The sequence below is a fragment of the Aspergillus pseudoviridinutans genome, assembly GCF_018340605.1.
Source record: "Aspergillus pseudoviridinutans IFM 55266 DNA, scaffold_4, whole genome shotgun sequence".
NCBI classification, from domain to species: domain Eukaryota; kingdom Fungi; phylum Ascomycota; class Eurotiomycetes; order Eurotiales; family Aspergillaceae; genus Aspergillus; species Aspergillus pseudoviridinutans.
In genome coordinates, this window is record NW_025091284.1 from 2,121,348 (window position 1) to 2,138,525 (window position 17,178).

General features: G+C 51.3%; 5 protein-coding genes across 5 annotated transcripts; 4 read left to right on the forward strand and 1 right to left on the reverse strand.

Annotated features, from left to right (window-relative positions):
• Positions 1-839: 839 nt before the first annotated feature.
• Asppvi_006154 (uncharacterized protein) lies at positions 840-1,674 on the reverse strand (the record flags this gene model as incomplete). Its single annotated transcript, XM_043302059.1, has 3 exons — positions 840-1,140; positions 1,197-1,553; positions 1,610-1,674. The coding sequence occupies 3 exons, from the start codon at positions 1,672-1,674 to the stop codon at positions 840-842; spliced, it is 723 nt and encodes a 240-aa protein (XP_043157994.1).
• Positions 1,675-2,446: 772 nt separating this feature from the next.
• Asppvi_006155 (proteasome regulatory particle lid subunit RPN3) lies at positions 2,447-4,521 on the forward strand (the record flags this gene model as incomplete). The annotated part of the gene is made up of 3 exons (XM_043302060.1): positions 2,447-2,921; positions 2,992-4,289; positions 4,378-4,521. The coding sequence occupies 3 exons, from the start codon at positions 2,447-2,449 to the stop codon at positions 4,519-4,521; spliced, it is 1,917 nt and encodes a 638-aa protein (XP_043157995.1).
• Positions 4,522-5,226: 705 nt separating this feature from the next.
• On the forward strand, positions 5,227-6,660 carry Asppvi_006156 (trans-hexaprenyltranstransferase; the record flags this gene model as incomplete). Its single annotated transcript, XM_043302061.1, has 2 exons — positions 5,227-6,420; positions 6,499-6,660. 2 exons carry the CDS (start codon positions 5,227-5,229, stop codon positions 6,658-6,660), a joined length of 1,356 nt encoding a protein of 451 aa, XP_043157996.1.
• A 1,514-nt stretch (positions 6,661-8,174) lies between these two features.
• Positions 8,175-11,006, forward strand: Asppvi_006157 (uncharacterized protein; the record flags this gene model as incomplete). The annotated part of the gene is made up of 2 exons (XM_043302062.1): positions 8,175-8,647; positions 8,714-11,006. 2 exons carry the CDS (start codon positions 8,175-8,177, stop codon positions 11,004-11,006), a joined length of 2,766 nt encoding a protein of 921 aa, XP_043157997.1.
• A 720-nt stretch (positions 11,007-11,726) lies between these two features.
• On the forward strand, positions 11,727-15,630 carry Asppvi_006158 (putative cytoskeleton assembly control protein Sla2; the record flags this gene model as incomplete). The annotated part of the gene is made up of 12 exons (XM_043302063.1): positions 11,727-11,734; positions 11,813-11,859; positions 11,938-11,955; positions 12,041-12,116; positions 12,192-12,349; positions 12,413-12,493; positions 12,544-12,601; positions 12,657-12,841; positions 12,907-13,955; positions 14,014-14,163; positions 14,243-15,457; positions 15,544-15,630. The coding sequence occupies 12 exons, from the start codon at positions 11,727-11,729 to the stop codon at positions 15,628-15,630; spliced, it is 3,132 nt and encodes a 1,043-aa protein (XP_043157998.1).
• Between the last annotated feature and the right edge of the window lie 1,548 nt (positions 15,631-17,178).

Consider the following 17,178-nt stretch of genomic DNA (forward strand, 5'->3'; position numbering starts at 1 on the left):
TACTTGACTCTTGTGCATCGGAACCCCATAGTGAAGTTGTTAGACGGATATTACCAAAGGCTCTATCTACGTAAGAGAAAGTACAACGACGGTTTCTGATCAGCATGTTGACCTCCCTAAAGCGCGGACGGAGGCGGGCAAATGTTGTTTCCAAGGAGGGCCATTGTGATCAAGCAGACCATGTAGATGGAATCATCGACAATCTGGTCAAATTCAATGAGCGAACATTAAGATACAGGTGCGCTGATTTTCAGTGTCAAAGAAGCCTTAAAGATAAAATGTCCAAGCGAGAGTCATGCCAGAGTCCCTTCACTTTCTCCTCAGTGTGATTGCTGAGAAAAGGACTGCTGCAATCATATGACCCCTATTCCATTCGTAAACCAACCCATACACGCATTGTTGAGCAGAGAATATCGAGATCATCAAGGGAAACTCATCATCTGCTTGACCAGTTGACCTGCTGTGTCTCCGCTCAGTAGGGCCCCCGCCCCGAGGACTAACATGCTGTCTGCAGACAGTTCAAAGGATGAAGCCTACAGCGTCCAGGCCCGTCGTGCAAGCGCAGACGGCCCGAACTGACCGGGCTGGTTCGAGGCACGGCCCTGGAATCTCGCTTTGACATTCTGCTTGAGCACAGACATCTAAGTGCTGTACATAGTTGTCTGCTCCCTTTCGTGACGGACTCAGCCAAGGGACGTGCTTGGCAAGGGCAAGAAGAGATTGCCGATCATTGAAAATGATTCAGCACTCAGGGCGGAAGGTTGTCGAGACAAAAAGAGGCTCATGCTCATGTCTAAGACGCTGATTATGAGGCATTAAAAAGTGGTCGGCCAGACAGGTCAGCCCATCAAGCCACCCAAATCCTTTTCCATGCCGCTTACACGCGCCTCTAGAGCCTGTTTCCGCCTTTCCAACTCTCTGATCTCCTCCACCTCTCGCTCAATATCGGCGTCTGTGACTTCTTGAGGTGGGGTGGTAGAATTGTCATAGTCGTCGTACTCGTCCCCGTAGGAATGGCTCATCTGCTCCAATTCTGCGGTGTTCCTCGCTACTCGGTCTTCTAATTGAGCAATAGAATCACTAATCAACTCGTGACGATAACGTAGAGTCGCAATCTTCTCCTGGGCACCAGCGACGGGACTTCACGAAATCAGCACCAGCAAATGAAGGGTGATTGATCCGAGCAGCTTGCTTACTAGACATTGCAGAGAATCTCCGCCCCCCGAAGAAGGACGTCAATATTAACCTCACTTCGTGTTCCCCTGGCTGAAGTTCCAGCGGAGCGCTTGATCTCGTCCATCATGTCAGAGCCTAGGACTCTTGCGACTGCCGACTGATTTCTGTTATTGCGCGCAGCATAAATCCGACTCGCCATGGACTCTCGGTCCCCTTCGGATTGAAACATTGTTCCCCTCCTCGTTGCTCGCCGTTGGGACCTGGCAGACGGGTCAGTCTGGAAAAGGGCTCGTTCATGAGCTTCGGTATCGCGGATCAAAGCAGTGATATCGTGAGGACCCAAAAGAGCATTGGTGAATATGCGAGGTTGGGGAAAACTGTCAAAAAGCTCGATCAGCTCACAGTCATGAAGAGCACAAGGCCATACGCTTACGGTAATTCGGCGATGGCATTTGAGGAGAGCTGGATTTGCTCCAGATGGTTTTCGAGTAAGGACATCGTGGAAACCGCTGACTATTGAGTTCGATGGACAACGATGATTGCCACAATATAGTATCCAGATCAGTGCGCCGGCAGCCTCGTTAATTCAGAAGCCAGTACTACAGGCTACTCCGTAGATACTCCGTAGACTATATTACTCCGGATGTAAACATCCAATGGCGGCGTTGTTGGGTCGCGTTAATCACCGCCAAGAAGGAGCTGCCGCCAAAGCTGGTTGCTGCCTGAGGCCTCAGAAGACGCTTTCAAGCGGTAACGCAACTGTCTAGCGACCAACAGACAGAACAGTTTACTCGGTAGCTGACGTCCCTTGTAGAAAGAAGAGATATACCTAGTCTAGACTGCACTGCTGCTAGACCAACTCACAGCTTAGAAGGACGATCTATCCATCTTTGTTTGTCCGTTATCAATAAGTGAGGCGAATATTATTCTGCAGCTGACCAGCTCCAGCATCACATCAGCTGCCGCTCCCAGCAAAGTAAGCTTCCCCCAACTGACTAAGCCCTGTGCTGGTTCTCTCGCTGTCCATCCATCTCCAGGTCAACCTTGACATCACATCACCACTTCATCAACCCATCTTCCCCTACTCACTGAGGCACCATCTCCCATCTTTTCTTATTTTCTTGGTTCTTCAACCCCTACACTTGTCCCTTTCGTCATTTCTTTGCAGACTTTCTTTTGTCCTTCGGACATTGGTCCTCTTCTTTCCCCTTCCTCCGTTCCCCGGTCCTGCAATCGCTTCTTGCTCAGCCGAGCTTCAAGTTGAAGAAAGATGCCGGCCGAGAGACGTTCTTTGCGATCGAACAGCAAGTCAGACACTTCTTCATCTGCTAACGGTGAAAAAGCGCGTTCCAACTCGCAGAGCTCAAGTTCCAACAAGGACAAGGCCGCGCCAAACCGCGCCGCCGCCAACAAGGCCAAATCTCCCACACCGGCGGCTTCGTCCAATAACGTATCTAACTCCGGTATGGGCGAGCAGCGTGATCAGCCGCATACCAACGGCGTGAACGGCTCTGAAGATATTGAGATGGGAGAGGATACGGCAGGTGGGCCTACATCCTCATTCAACACCCGTAAGGATCGGAAAGGTGACGAGAAGATGACTGTTGTAGTGCCCCCGTCCAAGGGTTCGAGGTTATCCGAAGAGAAAGGACAGAATCAGGAGGATGATGTTGTCATGGAGGCCGCAGAGACTGATTCTCAAAAGCCCGAGTCGGAGGTTGACCCCAGAGTCAAAGCCATTCAAGGTTCGTTGCTTTCCCACTGCTGTCCTGATTGATGCATGCCTAACCATCAACTTTTATTACTTGGATGTAGATATCAAGACAAACTTCACACTCCTCGAGCGAGGTGTAGCCCACTTCGACCCCAGATTTACACTGCGCGTTCTCAGGTCGATATCCTCAATGCGCAAGCACATCACTGCTGATGTGCTGGCAGAAGTGATCGTTGAGACCTACCCACCATCAAGTCCTACTGCTGCTTTCTTGCTGGAAGCTATTGATCAATCTGGCGCATACGAGAGCGCCATTGCTAGTTCGAAGATGGAGGTTGATTCGGAGAAGAACAAGTCTGCTCCGAAAGAAATACTGCCAGAGGTTGATACCTACCTATCCATCCTCGTTCAGATCTACCTCTACGACAAGAAGGATATTCAAGGGGGCGCAAAGTTCTCAACAGCGTTGATTGAGCGTCTGCGGACTCTTAATCGTCGCACGCTGGACTCTCTTGCTGCTCGCGTGTACTTTTACTACTCCCTCTTCTTCGAGCAGGTTGCTCCCCTTCCCCCATCTCCTGCTGCGGCGGTTACCTCCATCCGCCAGCCCTTGCTCGCTGCTCTTAGGACGGCCGTCCTCCGGAAAGATGTCGATACTCAAGCCACCGTGATGACCCTTCTTCTGCGAAACTACTTGTCTACGTCTCATATCTCGCAGGCTGACTTGCTCATCTCTCACAACCGCTTTCCGCCTTCTGCATCAAACAATCAGATTGCTCGGTACCTTTATTATCTGGGCCGTATTCGTGCGATTCAGCTGCAGTATACGGATGCTCACGGGCACCTGATTGGTGCTACTCGCAAGTCTCCTTCGAGCCACAGTGCTCGTGGCTTCTATCAGGCTTCTCACAAGCTGCTTGTAGTTGTTGAGCTTTTGATGGGCGATATTCCCGACCGTGCAATCTTTCGCCAGCCTGCACTTGAGCGCGCTTTGCACCCTTACTTCTTACTCGTCCAAGCCGTGAGCGTTGGAGATTTGGATGGTTTCTTGAACATTGTAAATACGCACAGTGCAACGTTCCGGAAAGATGGTACCTACACCCTGATCCTGCGCTTGAGGCAAAATGTCATCAAGACGGGTATCCGGATGATGTCGTTGTCCTACTCTCGCATCTCGCTTCGGGACATTTGCCTGCGTTTGGGCCTGGACAGTGAGGAATCGGCAGAATATATCGTGGCCAAGGCGATCCGCGATGGTGTGATCGAGGCCACCTTGGATCATGAGCACGGATACATGAAGAGCAAGGAAGTTGGAGATATCTATGCCACTCGCGAGCCTGGAGAGGTGTTCCACGAGCGTATTCGGGCTTGCTTGGCTCTGCATGATGAAAGCGTCAAGGTAGGCTTTCAGTATTTTCAGCTATTTCCAATTTTTCCGGACGGACCTTTGAATTCATCGCTAACGTCTGCATCTTTATTCTGTGTAGGCTATGAGATTTCCCATGAATCAGCATCGCCTCGAGCTCAAGAGCGCACAGGAGGCTCGGGAACGGGAACGAGAGCTCGCCAAAGAGATTCAGGAGGGGGACATTGATGACGAAGACGCTGGCGGTGATTTTGACGCCATCTAGTGGCCCAAAAGACTACCTCTGCTCATATAGTGATTCTGCTCAGCTCTGCCTCTGCCAACTGAAAATGGTTCACAGGCTGGGCTTTGCAGTTTCCAAGTCATGCTACGCCATTTTCCCTGCCCGGGTGTGTATGAGGGGAAAATTTGCTGAGTTAAACTTGCGGGCGTGATTCTCCATATTTCCTGTATTCACAGATTTATTTCGTTTCCGGTTGTCAGGACGGATTTTGTCTTGTAGATGTCGTTCGTCCAGCTGGTCATGTTACCTTGGTGGGAGTCTCGACAGGATCTCTCTGTAATCTCCATTTACATTTTAGACAAGAAAATCTCACCGCGTTTCTTGTAGAAGTATCTTTACGAGTTGCCTTTTTTTCATTTAGAAGAGCTTGCCATAACGGCCAATGTCTTTTCACACGCCCTTGAAATGGTACAAGCGTGGTGATAAATTGTGATGACGACGTGTTCTGATGTGGCCTTGGAAGCTGTCATCCTCCGGTCTTCTCCCGTTCCGGCCCGAGCGGAGCTCCGTAAGCTCGAAATCTTCGGCCGTTTTTTGATAACTGCGGAAACATTATGCACTCCGCAAAGTGAAAGGCACACGACGCCTTGACTCGTTAGGACTCTCAGCTTCTCTTGTACCTTATCTTGTTTATCCTCTTAGATTGCGAGTCCTTCTGAAACTAATCATAGTTACTCTCGCCTGAGCATGCGAGCTCGAACGGTTTCGGCCTCTGGCCTTGTGCTCTCATCTCGAATAACAACTTCCACCTCGATATGCTGGCAATGCCTCCGCGATGACCTTCTTTCCAGACAATTTCAGACACCCGTTCGAAAGTATCACCCAACCCGGCGGAAAGATGCCTCTCCCTTCGGCGCTGCGGTTTCTGCAGCACAGACAATCTTCAAAGGTTTACCAAAGGCTCCTCCCGGGATCTCGGTGGATCCATTGAGGATTGTAGGAAAAGAGCTCAAGTTCCTAACGAAAAATATCCGTCAATTGCTCGGCTCGGGACATCCGACTCTCGATAAAGTGGCCAAATATTATACCCGAAGCGAGGGTAAACACATGCGCCCCCTTCTGGTACTGCTCATGTCTCAGGCAACTGCCTTGACTCCGGGGAAGAGTCGTCCAAAGGATGTAGCCCCAATTTCGGTCAATGATCCGATTTCATCACCATCTGTACTCGCCGACACGAACCCGCATACAAACACTCTTGTTTCAGAGTCAGCCGAGGCCCAATATGATTTTGCGGGCGACGAGAACATCCTGCCATCCCAGCGACGACTCGCTGAGATTACCGAATTAATCCACACTGCATCGCTTCTCCACGACGATGTGATAGATAATGCCGTCACCCGCCGGTCGTCCAACTCTGCGAACCTCCAATTTGGAAACAAAATGGCTGTTCTGGCCGGAGATTTCTTGCTAGGCCGAGCCTCCGTTGCTCTGGCGCGCTTGAGGGACCCCGAAGTCACTGAGCTCCTCGCCACTGTGATTGCCAACCTGGTTGAGGGCGAGTTCATGCAGTTGAAGAACACTGTCGCGGACGAGAAAAATCCCGTTTTCACCGACGAAACCATCTCGTACTACTTGCAGAAGACCTACCTGAAGACCGCTAGTCTGATCAGCAAATCGTGCCGCGCAGCTGCATTGCTTGGTGGTAGTACGCCCGAGGTAGTTGAAGCTGCTTATTCCTATGGACGCAATCTCGGTCTGGCATTTCAGCTGGTGGACGATCTGCTGGATTATACGGTGAGCGGGGTCGAGTTGGGCAAGCCTGCTGGCGCTGATCTGGAACTGGGACTTGCGACTGCTCCGCTGCTCTTCGCTTGGAAACAAAACCCTGAGCTGGGTCCCCTAGTGGGCCGCAAGTTTAGCCAGGAAGGAGACGTACAAAGAGTAAGTGGTGATTTCTAGCCTCGGAAAATGATTCGTCTCGCAGCGGTGTGATAAGACCGAAAGCTGACAACTCGCCAGGCCCGTGAGATTGTGTATAAGAGTGATGGTGTTGAACAGACGCGCGCTTTGGCCCAGGAATACGCCGATAAGGCCGTTGCTGCCATTAGCGATTTCCCTGACAGTGAAGCGAAGAGTGGCCTGATTCAGATGTGCGAGAAAACCATGAATCGGAGGAAGTGAACTACTCAAAAGGCTACGTCAGGAGTCCGTCGGAGGACGGTATATCAGCTAGGGCTCAGGACTAAGTGGTCTACACATTCTCCCAACTTCATACACTCTCCACATCCAGCCACAGATTGACCCAAAGTGTACAGCCATCGCTCGCGGAGTACGACCGAGTGTGACATTATCCTTCCACTATCTATGTATCATTAACCCTCTCCTTCCATGATTGCTAGAATTTGCATCTTTCTGTCCCCTCTTACCAATTTATGCCTTCCCTTTGTTACTGCATCTGCTTGACAGCGAGAAGAAAGGCCATGGACATATGATAATGAGACATAAAGTGTGATTGTTAATAGATCCAATGTTTCTTCATGTGATTCTTATGGGAACATAGATGTTTTGCTTTTATTAGATTATCAAATGCTGTATGTTGTTATTGCGAACTGTGGCACTACGAGTTCATTTAACTATGAATGAGACGTATAGATTTGAAACGTGCTATGATGAAGTGATGATCGAGGGCTAGATATCTGACCTTGAGTGACTACCTAAGTAGGTCATCTTGACCTCATCTTGAGGATATCTAGCTGTAGCTCTAGTACTCCGTAGCATATGGAAGGCACCTCAGGAGAGTTCATAGTATTGGACAGATAGACAGATAGACAGATGGACTGCATGTACGGAGTAAATTAATTGACCATTCCCAAATTATCCATCTACTCGTCGCCGTCTCAACTCCTGCTTCAAAATGGTTTCAGATTGATGCTCTCACACTCCTGCAKGACTGTAGTCATTGGATGGGTCTAATTGATATTCCATCAGATGATTTATTGGATGCAATGATGTGCCAGCTACCTTACCTTAAACAGTACCTTACCTGGTGAAGCTGATTTGCGGAGTTGGTAACGTTCCTCATGCCAGGACCCACAAGTTACGCTAAACCCAGCGGGGACAGCTATCGTCAGGTGCCGTCATAGGTCGATTCCCAAGGTACGATCTGTTATTATTACAAGCGGAAGGTACGGGAGCAGAACTGAGCAGTAATTTCATGGCAGTCAATTGCATACGCATAAACTACCTATCTATCTACTCCTGAGCGGTTGAGGGGTCGAAGACCGAACAAGGAGTACGGACGATCCTGGTATCAAACTATCGATAGCATCGTCGGTTACTCATGATTGCCCTTGAATCGACCAGACTACCTAAGTACCTAGCTCGCCGCTGTCTGTTCCACGTGAGACGGAGTACAGCGATACATTATTGTCTTGGACACGAACGTGACTGAGTCTATCTTGCTCTCTTTCCATGTGTCCCTGATATCCTTCTCCTTCTTCTTCTTCTTCTTGAATCTCTGTCTATCTCCTGAATCTCTCATTCCTTTTCTCTCTCCTTGTCGTCCTATATCACCTGCGAGATAGTGTGCTCCTTCCGCCATCTTGCCCTTGGCTCTATTCCCCTCATATGGTCGCAACAGTGATACCGACGACAATGGGGCCTTTCCTGCTGCATCTTTGATTGACTTGGTCCCGATGGGTTCGTTCGGTAGTTTTCTTCTCGCATACTTTATCGGCGGACTCACCTTCATCCCGCTCGTCCTGTCGCTGGTTCTTCTCCATGCGTATCTTACGTTTCCGCGCGCTTCCCCACCCTCCGACCATTCAGACGGACCATCTCCCGATAGCATTCAACGACCGACCGATGATCAGTTCAGTCTGAAATCGGGCACGGATGAGCTAGCAGAAAAGTTTCATCGGACTCACGAGTCCGATGTCGCTGCCGGATATTTTGCTGTCTGTCGCGAGTATGTCCCTGGTGGAGTCAATGGCAAGCCTCCCGAGAGAACCACCCCAGCGGGCGAGGTGATCGCCGCCGAGAGCCCCAGCGTCTACCAAACTATGTACCGGAGTCTGTTTGATAGGAGGCAAACGCCGACGATCGAGCCTGCGAAAAACAATGGCAAGAACGGGAAAAGGGCGCGTAATGTGTTTTACATTGTTCTGCGGTAGGTGTGGATTGGATTAGTGCCGTCTCTTTGGTATTTCTCAATGCTGACCATATCGCTGGACAGACATGGCCATCTAATGCTCTATGACGATGCCAACCAGGTGGAAGTCCGATATGTCATTTCGCTCGCGCACCACGACGTGAGCATTTACGGTGGTGAGGGAGAAATCTTGGAGGGCGAACTATGGCTGAAAAGGAATGCCATTTGTCTTTCGAGGCGGTTGGACTCCCTTGGTGACCTGGGAGGGCCGACCCCTCCGTTCTTCCTCTTTTCCGACAATTTATCAGAAAAGGAGGACTTTTACTTCGCTATGCTCCAGAACCAGACCCGGATGGGCGACTTTCCAAATTGTCCGCCCAAGCAACAGCAGTTTGACGTCAAGCATATTGTCACCCTAGTCCAACGCCTGCACTCATCCGAGGAGCAGCTGCAGACGCGGTGGATCAATGCCGTGCTCGGCAGACTGTTCCTGGCCTTATACAAGACCCCGGAGGTAGAAGACTTCATTCGGCAGAAGATCACGAAGAAGATCTCCCGGGTCAACAAGCCGAACTTTATCAGCAAAATCCGTTTGCAGCGAATTGACATGGGTGAAGGTGCCCCTTTCATCACTAACCCGAGGCTCAAGGATCTGACGGTCGATGGGAACTGCTGCGTGGAGACTGACATCCAATACGCTGGCAACTTTCGCCTGGAGATTTCGGCCACCGTTCGCATTGACCTGGGTCCACGTTTCAAGGCACGAGAAGTTGACATTGTTCTCGCTGTAGTTCTCAAGAAGCTCGAAGGCCACATGTTGATTCGGTTCAAGCCCCCGCCCAGTAACAGAGTGTGGGTTTCTTTCGAAACAATGCCAAACATGGTTATGGACATCGAACCGATTGTCAGCTCGAAGCAGATCACTTACGGCATTATTCTGCGGACTATCGAGAGTCGAATTCGCGAAGTTGTCGCTGAGAGTGTTGTTCAGCCATACTGGGATGATATTCCCTTCCTGGACACCGCTTCGCAGCCTTATCGCGGCGGCATCTGGCAACGCGAAGTCCCAGGACCAGATTCAAAGGCTGAGATCCCTGACGAGTCAATCAGTCAGCCACAAACGCCGACTACAAAGGACTCAATCGAGGTTCTGAAGGCGAATGATGATCGCGCAATGAGCATGCCTGTCCTTTTGGAAACCACTTCCGGATCGCTAAAATCCCGCAAAAGCTCCAAGTCCGTCACAACCGACTCCGAAACGAGTATATCATCCGCCGTTGATAAAGCAGGCGGTCTGTCTCCGCCGCGCGCTATTCGATCTCAGACATTTTCTAATGTGGCCGATCCTGTCGTCACCGCTGACAACATCAAGATTGAAAAAGTCACGGGTGATTCCAAGGGCGAAGAGAAGAGCAGTGCTGCCAGTGCGATGATTGAGATTTCGAGCCGTTCGCCTCCTAGCTCACCGAATAAGACGCCGAATGGATCACCGCCCTCAATCAGCCAGATGAACCCAGAGAAGCTGGCTCCCAGTCGAGGGTCATCATTTACGGAGTCTATTGAAAGTGTTGGCGAGTTCGCCAGCCGCTCTCCAACGCGCCCTACATCTGCGCACATGGCCAGTGAATCGTCATTCACTCTCCGAAGTGGAAAGGGAAGTTCCAACGCGTCTATCAGTAGCGAAAGATCGCGTAGGCGAAGCACGTTGGAAACTGTCGGGACCCTGACCAGGTCAGCCACAGCTTCGACTGCTCCCGAAGAGAAGCCAAAATTATCAATCTCCCTGGGTACAGCGACCGCCGCAGCGAAGAAATGGGGTTGGAGTGTGTTTGGAAAGGCAGATTCCAATGGCCAGGAAACCTCTCGGCCTGCAGGCACTCCCGACGAGCCGATCGGACGTGGTCATCCTCTTCCTCCTCCAGGCACCCCATTACCGCGCCCTGATAAGTTCGGCATCAAGAGTAACCCTATTCCTCGACGGAAGCCTGTACCACCGCCTCTCCCCGAGCGTTCCAAAGGCGGCGCGAAGAGGCCTGTCCCAAAGCCTCCCCTGCCAAAACGGAAGCCTCTTACGGCACCGGAGGGTGACGAAAGCAGCCCCGACGAATTGCTCGTGGTTGAGGCGCCATACGATTCGACGCCCAATAGCCCGGCACCTGATTCCGCTTCTGAGATAGATATAGTACAGCCGAGTGCGACCCAGTCAGATACTCAGGATCTATCCCTTTCCAGATCGGATGGTGCGGTTGCGAGCCGTTGCTGGGATGATGGTACGGAGCAAAGTTCGTGCGAGCCTGACTCCAGTGCTCAAGGAATGCCCAGTATCACAAAGCACGGCATGGAAATATTATCAGCGACAGATGGAATTTTACCTTAGTGAGAGTTGTACCGCTTCGGGTGAGACATCCAGCCTCGATGTCACTTCTTATACATGTTTTATCCGGATGGTTCTGCGGGCGCAGAGCCAGCGTATTCTTGTGGGCAAGCCGGCGTTCTTGGTGCAGATAGGTTGATTGGAGGACTGAGCGCAGTATAATGTGGTCTCTTTGTATTGTTCTCATCATTGGGTAGATGGACCTATTGCCATCCCATTCTACAGAGTAGCACTAGCACTATATTAAGGTGAAAGTCGAAGTTAGTACATTGAGCATACAGCAGTCATAGGGGTTCTCAGATTGATACATATTCAGATATATCACTAGGCAGAAGCTTCATATATGTAATCATAACCTTGGGCTTCATGCCCTACGTTAAGGAGATATATCAGGAGGACGACGCGTCGCCAAGACTTGCGATGGCCAAACTGCAGGCGCCAACTTTCCCGATAGACGCCCAAAACGTCATTATCTGGGCTCTGCCACACTGCCATCTCGACCTCTACACGCTCACAATCATTTTCTGTATCTTTCTTTTTTCACTGGGCCTTTACTATTGCTTTTGTTTTCTTTGCTCCCTCGTTGTTCTGTCTTTCCTTGTTAGCGCAAGTGTTGCTTGTCATCCACACTCGCTGTCACGGGCCCACCGGCTTCCGCCGCATCTACGATCGTCTTCTGCTCCCCTGATCCCCGCGAAATCCGTGAAATCACCCGCCTTCAAAATGAGTCGGTGAGTAGCTTGGCCGATTGTCTTGTGAATTGAACCTGCGGAAGATAAAAAAACGGCTCAGCTAATACGTCCATGTAGCACGGAGGCTGATCTCGCGATCAACATCCGGAAAGCAACAAGTATCGGTATGTGTGCCCGAGACTATACCCCATGCTTTTTCTTCCAATGTTCCGTATGACTGATCTGAAATTTGCAATCCGCAGAGGAAACCGCCCCGAAACGTACGCAGGTCACCCGCTGAGACGCTTGCGCGCATCGCCCTCGGCTTCCCCTGATATGAGCTCGCCACTGATCTTTGTTCACCAGGGAAACATGTCCGGAGTTGTATCGTCTATACTTGGGACCACAAGTCTTCTGCCGCCTTCTGGGCTGGCATGAAAGTGTGCGTGATGGCTTAAAATGCGTTGCTATGCTGCGGATATGATAACTGACTTTGTTGCGCTCCGGTTCCGTATAGTCAACCTGTGCTTGCCGATGAAGTCCAGACATTCAAGGCCTTGATTACAATACATAAAGTTCTGCAGGAAGGACACCCGATTGTTGTGAGGGAAGCGCAGCAGCATGTCAATTGGATTGACAGCTTGATGAGGGGTGTTGGAGGGGATGGCATTAGAGGTATGCGGCAGAGACGGTTCGGTTTTGAGAGAGCACTCGGCTGATTTGTGCATGTGTCACTAGGATACGGTCCGCTTATTCGTGAATATGTCTTCTTCCTCGAGTCGAAGTTGGCGTTTCATCGGAATCATCCTGAGTTCAATGGTAAGGAAGCTGGAGGCTCGCTTATTATGGGATACTGACGTTTTGTCAAGGGCTGTTTGAATACGAGGAGTATATCAGTCTGAAGACGATCAACGATCCGAATGAAGGGTAGCTATGTCCTTCAGCGTCTACTGGCGATGACCTCGACTGACGACTGTTCCAGATACGAGACCATTTCCGATCTCATGACACTACAGGATCAGATTGACACTTTCCAGAAGCTCATCTTCTCCCACTTCCAGTCAGGAACCAATAACGAGTGTAGAATCTCCGCATTGGTTCCCCTTGTGCAGGAAAGCTATGGCATTTACAAGTTTATCACAAGCATGCTAAGGGCTATGCATACTAGTAAGCATCCGCCAGTCCTGGGAGCAGGTCGCCTTGTGAATCCTGACCTGCTTTTTCACTTATAGCCACGGGAGATAACGAGGCACTCGAGCCACTTCGTGGTCGATATGACGCTCAGCACTATCGGCTAGTCCGATTCTACTATGAATGTTCCAACCTGCGTTATCTCACGAGTTTGATCACTGTCCCTAAGTTACCTCAAGATCCTCCGAGCTTATTGGGCGAAGACGACGAGCGTCCAGCTCTACCGAAACGGCCGACAAAGGAGGTTGAGAAACAGCCTTCTCCGCCGCCAAAGCCAGTGGCTGCTGAGCCGGAGCCCATCAACGACTTCTGGACCAACGAAGCGAAGCGTCAACAGGAGGAGTTTGAAGCGGAGCAGCAACGCCTTCAGCAACAGTGGGAAGAACAGCAGCGCCAGCAACTTCTTGCGCAGCAGCAAGCGCAACGTGACTTTGAGGAACAGCAGCGTCTCCAGGCAGAGCAGCAGCGACTGGCTCAGGAACAACTCTTGCGTGAGCAGTATCAGACCCATACTCAGGGTCGATTGGCGGAACTTGAACGGGAAAACCTGAATGCCCGGGCTCAGTACGAGCGTGACCAGCTGATGCTGCAGCAATATGATCGCCGCGTGAAGGATTTGGAGGAGCAGATGGCGCAGCTGACCACGAACTTGAACATGCAAAACGCCTCGAAAGACGAACAGATTCGCGCTTTGCAGGAGCAGGTCAATACTTGGCGCTCCAAGTACGAGGCCCTGGCCAAGCTCTACTCCCAGCTTCGACAGGAGCATCTGGACCTTCTACAGACGACCAAGAGCCTCAAGCTCAAGGCAGCGTCAGCCCAAGAGGCGATTGAGAGGCGCGAGAAGCTTGAGCGGGAGCTGAAGACAAAGAATCTTGAGTTGGCTGATATGATCAGGGAGAGGGATCGTGCTCTGCATGACAGGGACCGCTTGACGGGGACCAATAAGGAGGAGCTGGAGAAGCTCAAGCGCGAACTTCGGCTTGCTATCGAACGCGCTGAGAATGCCGAGCGCTCAAAGGGCACCGAGATCTCGACTCTGTTGTCGAAGTACAACCGTGAGATGGCGGACCTCGAGGAGGCACTCAGAGTGAGTTTCATGACTGGAAATCTTGCTATCTCATAGCTCTGCTGACTCAATTGCACAGAACAAAACTCGCGCCTTGGAAGAATTTTCGTCTCGGAACATGGACAGTCAAGGAGACCATGAACTTGCGCTCCGCGAGAAGGATGAAGAGATCGAGGTTTACAAGTCGGGAATGGAACAGGCGCTCATGGAGCTTGAGGAGCTAAAACTCGTACGTCCTCATTTCTTTTGTTCTCTACTGGCTAGATTGCTATTTTTTGAACTGTGACTGATGCCAGAGAACAATACAGAGCCAGGGTGACGTCGATCATGCATTAGACTCTCAAATTGACACCGTCCTGCAAGGCACAGTGACCAAGATCAACGACATTATTGATTCTGTCCTCCAAACAGGTGTGCAGCGTGTTGATGATGCCTTGTACGAACTGGACTCCACCATGCAGGCTGGTAACCAGAACGCTTCCCCTCCCTACGTGCTCTCTCAGGTCGAAAAGGCGTCTGCGTCCGCAACCGAGTTCTCGACCGCTTTCAACAATTACATCGCCGACGGCCCCAACAGTCCCCATGCAGAGATTATTCGCACTGTCTCTATCTTTTCTGGTTCCATTGCGGATGTGTTGAGCAACACTAAGGGTCTCACTCGTTTCGCCAACGACGACAAGAGCGCCGATCAGTTGCTCAATGCGGCGCGCAAGTCGGCCCAGGCGACCGTGCGCTTCTTCCGCGGACTGCAGTCCTTCCGTCTCGAGGGACTTGAACCTCTGCAGAAGACCGATGTTGTGATCAACAACAACTTGGAGGTTCAGAAAGATCTGCAGTCGTTGTCGAAGCTGGTTGACACGTTTGCTCCCAAGAGCACCAAGATTAGTACGAGCGGCGACCTGGGTGATCTGGTGGACAAAGAGCTTAGCAAGGCCGCCGATGCTATCGAGGCTGCAGCAGCTCGTTTGGCCAAGCTTAAGACGAAGCCTCGCGAAGGCTTCTCGACATACGAGCTTCGCATCAACGATGTGATCTTGGAGGCTGCTATCGCCGTTACCAACGCGATTGCCGAACTGATTAAGGCTGCGACGGCATCGCAGCAGGAAATCGTGCGTGAGGGCCGCGGCAGCTCGTCGAGAACGGCCTTCTACAAGAAGAACAACCGGTGGACGGAGGGTCTGATTTCGGCCGCCAAGGCTGTTGCCACCTCAACCAATACTCTGATTGAGACAGCAGACGGTGTGATCTCCGGCCGCAACTCTCCCGAGCAGTTGATCGTGGCCAGTAACGATGTGGCCGCCAGCACTGCTCAGCTGGTGGCTGCCAGCCGAGTCAAGGCCACTTTCATGAGCAAGACGCAGGACCGCCTCGAGGCCGCTAGCAAGGCAGTCGGTGCCGCTTGCCGCGCTCTGGTGCGACAAGTGCAAGATATCATTGCCGAACGCAATCGGGATGAAGGGGAGACCGTCGACTACGCGAAGCTCAGCTCGCACGAGTTCAAGGTGCGAGAAATGGAGCAACAGGTATGCTTGATTTCGTCCTATATGCTACATTCCTTTTTGCGCGTGTGTCTTTCGAAGATGCTGACTGGTTGTTTTCTCGCGTACAGGTCGAAATCCTTCAACTCGAGAACAGTCTGGCCCGGGCACGTCAACGCCTTGGAGAGATGCGCAAGATTTCTTACCAAGAGGATTAATGTTCATTCCCTTATTACCATTGGTGAGAGTTAGTGGTCTACAGGGTGTCTATATCCGTGGGTTTTGCGGGATCGCCTTCCGTCCACGTGGTGCTCGTGGTAGAAACAACCCTGGATGGTAAAGCCACGGTGGCAATGTAGTTGTATTTTATTGCTTGCGTGCTCTCGATACTTACAGATGGTCAAGTCCGTCGTATGCTTCTTTCCCTTCCTCTCGTGTGTCTCTAATCCCCCGGTCGCTCTGTTTCTTTCCTCTACTCCGACCAGATTCCTTTCGTTATGCGGTCTCTTCTTCATATATTCAATATACCAAGACTGGGAGCAATATATTTTTTGTTGTATGTAACGGTGCTTCGCATATTATACGAGCTTTTGCATTATACGAAGTTCAGACGGACTAGACCCAGGGCGGCTACATACGAAAGATACAACATACTTTCATCCTTTGTCTGCCAAAAAGGCCAAAAACAAAGTCAATTGATGTATTCGAGCTTAGGCTAAGCCTCCAGAGCTTCCAGATGCAGATGATCGTCCTGAACCCGCATCGAGTTATAGCCAGCTGACAGCCCTTGCGTCCATGGAGTGCTGCAGTGCATGGATCACAGTCTACATCCCACACAGACMTCCTTGCGCGCCATCGGTTTCTTTGTCCTCTCATTCGCCGCCGTTTCTCATTCGACCTTGGGCCCTCACGTTCCCTGCTGACAAGTGCCGGCTCGTCTTGGCGCGGGTCCCACCGCAAATCTTATCGTGACGCCTCAAGTTTAGAATTAGGGCTAAATGCGAGTTTCTTTGTTCATTGCATCCACGCGCATCCGCATAGGAGTCGGGGAACAAGGGGAACCCTCTCCCCGCTTCCTGTGACGTCGTCGAGAATGATCTGTAAGAAAGTAGGCTTGTAGGACCCGGGGGCAGTCGTTCTCGTTCGCGGTCTGGCTTTGGCTTCGGCTTTGGGTGGTTGTTCTAACTTCTCGCCGTATCCCTGCAGTTGTCGGATGCGCGAGTCAGCAATTTTGCATGTCTGGACCCTGTAGATGGTTTCCTATTCCGGTGGGTTGGGCTGCGGTGGATACTGACCTGCTCTTTGGACAACGTGAGGCACTGCACTGGGTTCTAGGTCTGTCACCTACGTTGATGAGAGGAGCGGGGATAGGGGCCGGTTGGATCGACCGCGAGCCCGTCTTGCGTTGGGTTGGTTTCTTGCTACTTGCTTCTGTTTTGGGCAAGAGACTTGATTGGTTGGGCTGGTGTGTTCTGTGTGGTTCGAGTGTGATACGGATGATAAGAACTGTGACAGTGACAGAGTAATGTTGGTGGCGTACCTTTTCCTTGGCTGAGTTTGTGTCGAGCCATTGCGTCGATCTCGTGAAGGCCGAAGCATGTTGATTCCGGCTCGTGGTGGCAGGTAGCCTTATGGATCTTGCCACGAGTGAACGGCTGTCTCCAGCTTTCATCCGAGCTTCTCCACACTTGCCTGGCAGCTGGTGACTAGTAAGACTGGAAGCAAGTGGATCGATCTGTCGTTGTGGATGGCTGGGTAGAAGTGAA